The 11254-nt window shown below is 35.1% G+C and overlaps 1 protein-coding gene across 2 annotated transcripts; it reads right to left on the bottom strand.

Annotated features, from left to right (window-relative positions):
- Positions 1-298: 298 nt before the first annotated feature.
- abhd11 (abhydrolase domain containing 11) lies at positions 299-8012 on the bottom strand. 2 transcript variants are annotated; one of them, XM_084388151.1, is made up of 7 exons: positions 7756-8012; positions 6610-6745; positions 6345-6518; positions 5212-5382; positions 4944-5125; positions 2737-2884; positions 299-985 (listed from the first exon to the last, which is right to left on the bottom strand). In XM_084388151.1, exons 1-6 carry the CDS (start codon positions 7908-7910, stop codon positions 2749-2751), a joined length of 954 nt encoding a protein of 317 aa, XP_084244277.1. In that variant the 5' UTR covers positions 7911-8012; the 3' UTR covers positions 299-985; positions 2737-2748. The 2 variants fall into 2 exon arrangements, with proteins under 2 accessions (XP_084244277.1, XP_084244276.1); XM_084388150.1 differs by lacking the exon at positions 299-985 and having other exon boundaries at positions 2602-2884; positions 7756-7995.
- Between the last annotated feature and the right edge of the window lie 3242 nt (positions 8013-11254).

Raw genomic sequence — 11254 nt, 5'->3', positions numbered from 1 at the left:
CTGTTTTCACTGACTAAATAGGAAGTTTACCATCCTGCATGTAACCAACACACCTTACTTATATGCATGATGGTTGCTGCTGTGCATAAATGCGAATTACCTAAATTATCTAAAAAATAATAATATTTAATAACAGTATAGCTTCTAAGCAGATTTTTAAAGGCCCTGACAGTACCTGTACAGGAACAAGCGATACTTACAATGCTCACGGCCCCTGATGGGAATAAAGCAGTTGCTACAGCATTGTATATGTAGTAAAACTGTCTGTAAGGTAGTACAAATCAATCACATAAGCAGGTTGAAGACTTGTACATTTATTTAGTAGTAACAAATCTGCACACAGATACACTCGGGCATGCAAAGGCAATACACCCATACAAACTGCTCAACATTGACCCATACTGTTACTCCCACACACTCTTTCATGACCTGACATTACGGACACATTAGATCAATAAAACAAAGAACCAGTATCACTATGTACTAAATAGTAACAATACATTTAGTTTTCTCCACTTTCAAACAAACAATATAGAGTACTGCATGAAGCATCAAGAATAGGTTTAACTCTCTAATTTAGATTACGTACAATGAAAATATATCAAGTACTCTAAGTGCCAAGATAACAAACCCAATATATATATATTAATTTCATTGTACTTTGTGAATAAGCTAAGCACAAACTATACTGTTAAAAAAAACATTATAAGTGTCTGTGCATTACGTTCTCAACTGATTCGTCTTTTAGAATGGCATACATGTACATTCTTTAAATCAGTGGGCTGTTTCATAAGGAGTTAAAAATTAAAATACACTGTATTCTCAATGTTAATTTTTCAATGACACCCGTTTATCTAGCTTTATGAAACAGTCCACTGAAATGCTAAAAGTTCAGACATAATCTTTAAAAAATAAAAAAAATGCTGATAATCACTGGCAGTAAACTTTAGTTGTGAAAAGCTATAATTCTGCAAGATACAGTTCCCTGTAAACACAGAAACACAACAAAATTGTGTCTGAATAGACGTAACAAGCAACGGCAGGGCTACGATTCTAGTGTTCCACCATAAACATTCAATACAATGATAATGTGACATCAGAGAATACACACTGACATTTAGGATATGTCAATTTGCAGCATATTTCTTGATTTATCGATCATTAAGATAAAGTCATAAATATAATATATAATATAGTATACATTTATATAACCAGTACTGTATATGGATGAATATACAAAATACTTGTCATTTACAAACATCGACACTTTCACAATGAACAAAAATATCCCCTTATAACAGCAGCTTTTATACTAAAGACTGCCAAAACAGTACCACATGTACATTTATTCTTAAATGTGTGCCACACACAACGTTAACACACCACTGGTCGGGGAAAATCTTCCCATAAACCCCTGCTTTGGTACTTTAATACCCATCCAACAGTGATAAACCTACTGATAAGTGATAAACCTACCAATATTAGATGGAAAATGTGCAGAGGTAGGCACATTGTCAGTAATAAATCACACTAACATACATACCTGCAAAAGCTCCAAAAAGATAAACTGTGCAGTATCTAATGGCCGAACAAGCACCAAAACAGGTATTTTAGCACACACTTGTGTACTTGATCGATTTATTGATTATTCGTTAAATACAGAACAAGGGGTTTGAAAAAAAGAGGACCCAGGGCAAAAAAAGAAAGAAAAAAAGTAGTTTTGTCAGCATAATTTCTGATGCTCTGAAAGATGTCTTATTAGTTACATTGCAGCATTTTCATTTGTTGTAAAGCCATACAAAACGGTTTTAATAAAACACCTATGGTCACACTTTAGTTTGGGGGACACATATTCACTATTAACTATGACTTTTGCCTCAATAAACTCCTAATTTACTGCTTATTAATAGTTAGTAAGGTAGTTGTTAAGTTTGGGCATGGGGTAGGATTAAGGGATGTAGAATATGCATTCATATCTGCTTTATAAGTACTAATAAACAGCCAATATGCTAGTAATATGCAAACTAATAAGCCACTAGTTAATAGTGAGAATTGGTCCCCAAACTAGTGTTACCCACCTACTTGTTTTGAAACAACAGAAACAAACCTATTATGCCCAATAGCATTAATGATTTAAAACATTTCACAAACAACTCAAATTTCTGTTTCCAGAAAAAAAAAGTAACAATTCTTGGCTGCACGTCAAAGTGTTGTGGTCTTATTCAATCTAAAGCGGAGATTGTGAGAGATGCTTTCAGCTTGAGAACAGTTAAATAAGTCACACGCTGTTGCATAGACATCTGTATTTGTTATCAGAGCACAGAGAAAGGGTTTCCATGTCAACAATATGCTTACCAAAAAAATATATAATTTATTAAAAAAATCTAGTCCAATTATCATTTAGCTACAATACAAGTAATGAAGGTAAAGTATATTTTTTTAAACCACTGGATCCACTGTTTTGTATCAGCTATGAACAAATGTCCTTGATTGAAAGTCATGGCCAGATTTCTATACATCCTTTTAATACAATTAAAATTAATGAACTATGTTACGCAACAGCAAATACCACATTGAAAAATGAATACACTAACTATCAGGAATTATATACCGGTGCTATTGTGCATTATAAGGTAAGAGACTAGATTTAACTCAATAACAGTCATCTTGGTCCACACACCCTTGCCATTCATTCACTGTCCCTTAATCATTGGGCGCACCTGTATGTATCCTCACCTGAGACAAGGACTATGATTGTAAGAACGTGATTATGGAGCTGATGAAATCCAAGGGCTTGTCAGCATGAATCCAGTGACTGGCATCTGGGATGTACTGGATATCAGCACTAGGAAAAAGTCGCTGGATTTCAGGGTAATCCTCAGAGCTAAGAGGATAACCAAGGGGTCCATGGCAGGAAAACAGACACAGAATTAAATAAACATGTATTTAAAACACTTCAAACATTCAAAAGTGAAAGAGAAAAGTGACGCTTAAAGGAACACTCCACCGTTTTTTGAAACACTCCACCGTTTTTTGAAACACTCCACGGTGGAACACTCCACCGTTTTCCCTCATTGATCCCACTCCCCTCCCTCATTGATCCCACTCCCCTCCCTCATTGATCCCACTCCCCTTATATACTGATTGACTCTCCTCTCCCTCCTCACACCTGCCTCCATTTTGTTATTTGCAATACTATAATGTTCATTTGCACTGCTGACTGTTATTACAGTAACAACTGTTTACATATGCATCTTGCACTACTACCTTGACTGGAATATGCTCATTTGCACTGCCGACTGTTTATTTACAGTACCGACTGTTATATATACATTGCAATATCGTACCTTAACTGTAATATGCAATTACTTTCCACTGCACTCACCCGGATAGCTTCTGTCCAAACTTTATTTGCACTACTTTAAATCCATTGTTATACTGCTCATTAGCCTAACTTATACATATATCTATTTGTAAAATTCTGTTTATAGTAATATCCATCTGTATATTATGCTCACATTCTGTTTATAGTAACAGCCATCTGTATATATATTCATAGTACATATCTATCTGTAAAATTATGTTTATAGTAACAGCCATCTGTATATTATATTCAGTACATATCTATCTGTAAACATTCTGTTTATAGTAATAGCCATCTGTATATTATTATATTCAGTACATTTCTAGCTGTAAATTCTGTTCACAGTAAGAGTTATCTGTATATTATATTCATAGGACAATCTATCTGTAAATTTTTGTTTATAATAGTATTCAACTCTATATTTATTCAGTACATATCCATGTTCTGCACTTATGAACCACTGTATATCCTGCACTTGCTGCTATTGCACTTCTGGTTAGACCTAAACTGCATTTCGTTGCCTTGTACCTGTACTTGTGTAATGACAATAAAGTTGAATCTAATCTAATCTAATCTAAAAAAATAGGGCTTATTCACCTTCTTTCCTACATTTAGATAGGTGGGCAAATGCATTTTTGTCTCAGTGCATGCATTGTTTTAGTTTGACAGGGTCGGCGCTAGCTTAGCTTAGCATAATGAATGGAATCCTTTGTTGCCAGCTAGCATGTCCTGAGTAAAAGTGATATAAAAAACCCCCCAAAAAAACCACCTAATTACTTCTTGTGGCCTGCGTATTCACAACAAGTACAAATAGCGATGCAGATTAACACTAGGCGATTTCCTATGCAGATATTGACTTGGGACTATATTAGGGGGAAGCACAGGCAAAGCACTGCTACTTGGGCGCAGAGATATCACGCCCAAGTAGCAGTGCTTCGCCTGTGCTTCCCCCTAATATAGTCCTTAATATATAAGTCAATATCTGCCTAGGAAATCGCCTAGTGTTAATCTGCATCGCTATTTGTACTTGTTGTGAATACGCAGGCCACAAGAAGTAATTAGGTGTTTTTTTGTTGTTTTTTTATATCACTTTTACTCAGGACATGCTAGCTGGCAACAAAGGATTCCATTCATTATGCTAAGCTAAGCTAGCGCCGACCCTGTCAAACTAAAACAATGCATGCACTGAGACAAAAAAGCATGTAGGAAAGAAAGTGAATAAGCCCTATTTCAAAAAACGGTGGAGTGTTCCTTTAATATTCAACAGTATTATCGATCTGACAGTACTGAACTGAACTGAGCTGAGCTGGACGATGACATCAGTTTTTGCAGAACTGATTTATAGATGAAATGAACCTATTTAATAATTGATGATATTTACGACGGAACTGAATCAACACTGAACTGACTTGAATGAAATGAAATCATTTTCCTGTTATCACTGTTAAGCTGCTTTGAAACAATCTGTATTGTATAAAGCTCTATATAAATAATGGTGACTTAACTTGAGTTGACAGAGAGAGATTATATTAACCACAATGATGTGTACAAGTAGGAGTTTAAATAAAGTTATTATTACCTTATGTAGGCTGAGCTACTGCCACCCAAGAAAAGAGTTGGACCCTCATAGGTGGTTTTAAAATCAGGAAAAGCCATGATGTCCTCTAGGTGGTTTGAGATGGCTTCCAGGTTGATCCTCCAGCCATAGTCACCATTTTGCTCCTCCAGGTTAGTGAGAAGGAACTGACGAACTGAACGCTCCTGCAAACAACATAAATGTGGGGTGATTACATTGAAATGCCACTATAACAATATTCCAGTTAACTATATACAGTGACATGGTTTACCTTTACTATCTTCCTGAGCTGGTCTTCAGCCAGTCTTCGTGCTGTGGAACGTGGGATATCACTGGCTATCTTCACCTCCTTCATTGCCTGGATGTAGGCATGGAAATTGGTGCGGGCTGAAGTCTGAGAGGGACTAATATCCACAACAACCAACCCTTCCACTAAATCAGGCTGAATTAGAGAGACAAAATAGAAACGTAATAACATATTTTGCTTACTATCTGGATACATTTAGGCTAATTGTAAACATCTTAATCACTTATTTACTTTTTTTATAATAAAACAAATATATATATATATACTGTATATATACACACACACAAAAGATTTGCAGGTCGGTAAGATTTTTGAAAATGTTTTCTAAACAAGTCTAAACTTTTCCTGCTCGCCAAGGTAAATTATTTGATCAAAAATCTGTACAAACAGTAATATTGTGAAATATTATTATATTTTCTAATTACATTATTAAATTATTCTCATTTTATTTGTATTTTATGATGTAATTCATTGCTGTGATTGCAAAGCTGAATTTTCAGCAGCCATTTCTGTGCTCAAGAAACATTTCTTATTCAAATCAATGTTGAAAACAGTTGTGTTGCTTAATAATTTTGAAGGAACTGAGATTTGTTTTTGTTTTCAGGATTCATGACATGACATTTATGACATTTTATAAGCCAAACTAACCTTGTCTTGTCATGAAAAAGTCAAATGATTAGATATTTTAAGAGACTAGACCATGAGACCATTATGGGTTTTTTTCCAGCATGTTGGTTGCACCACATGACTTTGATTTAGGAGACAAAAAAAGTGAATTATTTATAACATTTTTGCAAAACTGTTTTTACTGCTATAAAAAAGCCACACTGCTTTCTTGAAAATCTTCACTCTTATAATGAGCCTTTTTTATCTTCATTATAATATCAGGACAATTGTATCACACTGCCATTTTTAACTTCATGCCCCCTAAAAAGATCCAAATTATTAATATATGATTTCTTTATTTATCCATTATATAAGCGGTCTATTCAAATGACTAAGTGTAGATCATCATGTCCTTAATGTCACTGACCCCTTGGCCTACTATTAGATGTTAAGTTGCGGTTGCATGAAAAAAATTATACAGCACGTGTTACCTGAGATAGAGCTGTCGTCATAGCAACCTTTCCCCCCATGCTGTGTCCAATCAGAACACACTTCCCAATGTGCAGCTGTCCAAGCAGATGCGTCAGGTCGTGGGTCATTGCTTCGTAGGTCAAGACAGGACTGTGTGGGCTTTTGCCATGGTTACGAGCATCTACTGTCAGCACCTAACTAGACAAAGTACAGTCAGGACACTCGCACAGACTCTTCTAAACAGCCCACAGCACCTCTTAACCACTGGAGAAACTGGAAGCATACCTTCCTGCCTGTCCGCTGCACCAGGGACTTGGCTATGGAGTGGAAGTTTGACTTGCTCCCAAATAAGCCATGAAGAAACACCAATGGCGTGCTGTCTACCGTCCCATCAAACACATCGTAGGTCAAGTTTACAGCACTAAGACAAAGCAAAGTAGACAAGGATGAAGACACTGTAAAAAAAAAAAAAAAAAAAACGGTAGTAATTTTAACTGGAAAAGACTGGAAAAAGTAAAGACTGAAAAAAATTATTTGGTTAACATATGGAGAAAAACTGTAATAGACCTACCCTTACATTTCATGTAATTTCACAGTAAAGTACTGTTAGATGTACCGTTTTCAGGAGTAAAAAAAGAACAAATCACATTATAATTTAGAGTTAAAAGCCATCAGCTGACACTCCTAGAATTCTGCGTGACACTTCACATTTGATTGTTTCTTTTCTTTTTTTTTAATCATTTATGTACATTAGGGTTTTATGTTACATCTTAATGTTTATTGCATTATTATATTGCTATATGTTTTGTATGTGTGCACCATCTATATATTAGTATTTACCTCAGCTAATGTAATTAGCTACTTGTGATGAACTCTAATTCATCATGTGTCTTTCTCTATAACCCCTGTTATTATTATGGTGGATGTTAGTATATTTTCAAGGTACAAAACAGATTTTAGTGGCAGTGTGACCTTGATAATTCAGCAGAAAAGAGCTGTTGGATTTTTATTATTGTAAATTAGTTTTCAATAGTAATATTTACAGGTTGTTCTGTAAATATGCTTACATATTACTGTATTTTTACAGAATTATTCTGGCAACCACAGCTGCCAGTTTTTGGACACATGACCTTATTTATAGAATCATTAACAAAAGAGCTCTATCTAATGTATAACTTCATTAACGTGTCATCACCTGTAAAAGACAAAACAGAACATAACATATGTACAATTAGCCATTGTTCTCTGGTTTTAATAATATTTTCTAATTAAAACTACAAACAACTGGCTAATTTGCTAATGCGATACAGAATGTGCAGGTAACCACTTTAAAATAAAGTAAATTGAACTTTATACTACAACAGCCCTCGCTCACACATGCATTCCTGAGTAATTAACAATATTTGAACCGGAAGATTAAAAATTAAGCACCTGGCGGCTCGTGCGCTGTCACTGCCAGCGCCTTCCAGTCGCGAGGCTCCACTGCAAAAATCTCGAAATCCCGTTATAGATAAACATGACGACGGGCCACAAAGCACTCCCCTGGTCAAGTTACGGCACAGGGCACTCATGGCAAAATTTGACATGCTAAAACCTGTGTCCGGACTTCATTCATTCATTCGACCGGGATTTTAGTCTTCAAAGGTCGTGATGATGTTTAGCTAACACTAGGGAAACAGCACTACAGTGTTGCCAGATCTCGCTGGATAAACAAAATAAACCCAGAATAAATGTTGTATCATTGAAACGTGCACAAAACATACATTATAATTCGGTTAAAAATGCATTTATATGAAACTAAAATGTATTTGACAAAAGTAATAGAAATGTTTCACATAAACAACGGCTATCCAAATCGATAACTACATGCTCTCTTGCGCACACATCTATAATATTGCGCATTTACACATCATCTGGGTAGTGGGAAAGCACTTGCAAGCCTAAAATCTCGACTGCGTTTAATGATATTTTTTGGTATATCCATAATGTGACATTTATAAGCAACTTTATCAAAAACAACAACAACCAAAAAGTCGTACAAAATAAGCGGTCATGGCAACACCGCCGCACGAGAACCTAGACGTGATGCGTGATGTCACTACGTCGTGCGTCTATAATGCCTGCTGCAACGATGTTAAAATTTCAGATACCCCACCTTTAGAAACAATATTTAGTGTATTACATATGACCGTGCACGAGAGGCAATCAATTAAAGTAGGAGAAAATAAAACAAAAAGAGGAAAATATAATCTGACAAGTATTTCTTATGGACCCATATTACCAGATAGTGGCGCCACAGACCAAGACAACATGACTTCATGACGCGTTTGGACAACAAAACGGCTTTCATGCGTTTCAAAGAAAAGAACAGATCGTTCAAAAATATTGAAAATATTTATTAGAAGCTGAAAATTAAATAAAAAATGCTTTAAGCATTGAGATTATAGTCACCCATATATTAATTCAGTCAGTGTCTTATTTCAGATGAATATCCCTTAAAGGGATAGTTCACCCAAAAAAGAAAATTCTGTCATTAATTATAATTACTCACCCTCGTGTCGTTGCAAACCTAAGACTTTCGTTTATCTTTGCAACACAAGCGAAGATCTTTTTGATTAAATCTGAAAGCTTTCTATCTATGATCTATGAGTTGATTGAGCCTAAATTAAATCTGTTCATCATATAAAGTGAATGTGTCTCTTCAGAAAATGTGGACTAAACTGCTCAATTCATATAGATTAGTTTTACAATCTCTTTATGAACTTTTTGAAGCATCAAAGTGGTAGTTGCATAGCTGTGGATGGAGGTACAGAAAGCTCTCAGATTTCATCAAAAAGATCTTCATTTGTGTTCCGAAGATGAACGAAAGAACAACATGAGGGTGAGTAATTAATGACAGAATTTTCATTTTTGGATGAACTATCCCATTAATATCCTTTGACAGACAGTTATCAGTAGCCTAATCATTTAAATAGAACTTTTATTACTTCAAAATGTCCAGTGATATATATATGCCTATAGCAAAGCTGCCAAAACACCTCTGCCTAAGCAAATGAGAACAGAAGTTTTGCATATTATGTGTGATATCATCAGCTGACATCAATCCTGTAGATATATAAATGCTGAGATGGATGAGCTAAAGATTTTCATATCATGATCACAAACAAGCTCTCATCAGCATTCTCAATTACAGTATACATGGCACAAGCTTTTCAATATGATGACCTTAAATAAATAAAACTAATAATAATATTTAACTTTTCCCCACAACCAAAAGAGGACATGTTTTGATATGCAGAAAGTTACATTAAAGAAGAAGTCTTTGCACAATGGGATGGTTAAATGGACAACATTTTCCACAGCAAACAATAGAAAATGAAAAGAAGAAGCATGCAGTTTTATAAAATCCTCAAATGAAACCTCATTATATTACATTATGGGAAGTTTAAAGACCATGTATTTATTTAAGGGTTAGTAAGAATTGGTGAAAGAAAATAGGCCTAATAAAATAAGTTGATTTTTCAATAATACACTTAAAAGACTATTTATTCCCCCGATTTCACAGACAAGGCTTAAGCCTAGTCCCGGACTAAAATGCATGTTTGAGCTGTTTTAACTGAAAGCAACTTGCATTGGCATATCTTAAAATATGTCAGTGCCTTTGTTTTGTCTCAAGAAAGTAATGTTTTTTTCTAAGGCACGCCAATAAAAGCTACTTCAATGTCCTAATTGAACTAAAGCCTAATCCTGGTTAAATCTAAACCCTGTCTGTGAAACCAGGCCACAGCATCATCTAACCCAAACCCATGAAAGTACCGACAATCTTGAAAATGAATTTCATACACGGACTACACAACTAACTACCCTATTCTAAATGACAGAAATTTGTAACTTAAACCAATAAATAAACATGTTTTCACAATTCCAGGAAATACTATAGTTAAAGCTTAGTTTGTCATTGAGGGTTACTTATTTAGTTAACATTCCTCTCTCTTATTTCATACAACTTAAGAGAGCCAACTGCTTTTTGTTTATGTGCATCTAAAGAGTGCGTGCCAGAGTGAGAGCTTCACCCTCCTCCATGTCTGCTGCTATAGGCAACACAGCAGTGGGGGATAAAGCTGCAAACCAACAGTAGCCATGGTGAGGAGGACACACGCAGGAGAGAAACTCACAAGATGAAAATGTATACTGAATAATACATATTTTGATATTTGGTTTAAGTTATCTCTACCTGACAGGCAAAACTCGTTTGTCTTGAACATACACACCCTATTGAAAATTATTTTCTTTAACTGATAGAAATAATCACATAGGCTACTGTAATGTAACCTGTTTTGGACCGTTTCATTCATTGTGTAAGGTAGCCTATATGGTGGCAATAAAGTGATTCTTTTTTTATATATATAGCTTAAGGCCTAAGTAAGTTGTCCAGTTCTTTATTTTGTCATCACAAATAATGGATGTTATAGTATACAATAATACAGTTTAATAAAAGAAAACTTAATTTTAAGTAATTTGTGGGGTTGTTAGTGAAATTATAGAAATGACATGTTGAGAGGTGTGGTGGTATGAGACAGCAATCAAATCTGTATCGGCTGCTATTCAGGCAATTCAAAATTTTAAGCAACTGCTTTTGAAAACTGAATGCATAAAGGAAAGCAGGTCCAGAAACCTATCAGTTTCTTTATGCGCCTAGCCTAATTTGGCCGTTTATGATCACATCTTGGGTGACGCATCCTTGATACTAAAAACGGATGTAATTTATTTACTTGAGACCAGCTGGTTGAGAATGAGTTCTAAAGAGTAGGCCTAGGCCTACACAACATCACAAAGTGCAATGAATTAAAAGACACATTAGAGGCTATAAAACGCAAAGATTTAATTTGCCCCAACAAACAGCAAATGTTGCTGCTATCTCTTTGTAACA

Source organism: Rutilus rutilus, assembly GCF_951802725.1.
Source record: "Rutilus rutilus genome assembly, chromosome: 18".
In the NCBI taxonomy this organism is placed as follows: Eukaryota; Metazoa; Chordata; class Actinopteri; order Cypriniformes; family Leuciscidae; genus Rutilus; species Rutilus rutilus.
The sequence above is the reverse complement of the archived record's forward strand: the minus strand, read 5'-3'. Positions and strand labels throughout refer to the sequence as shown.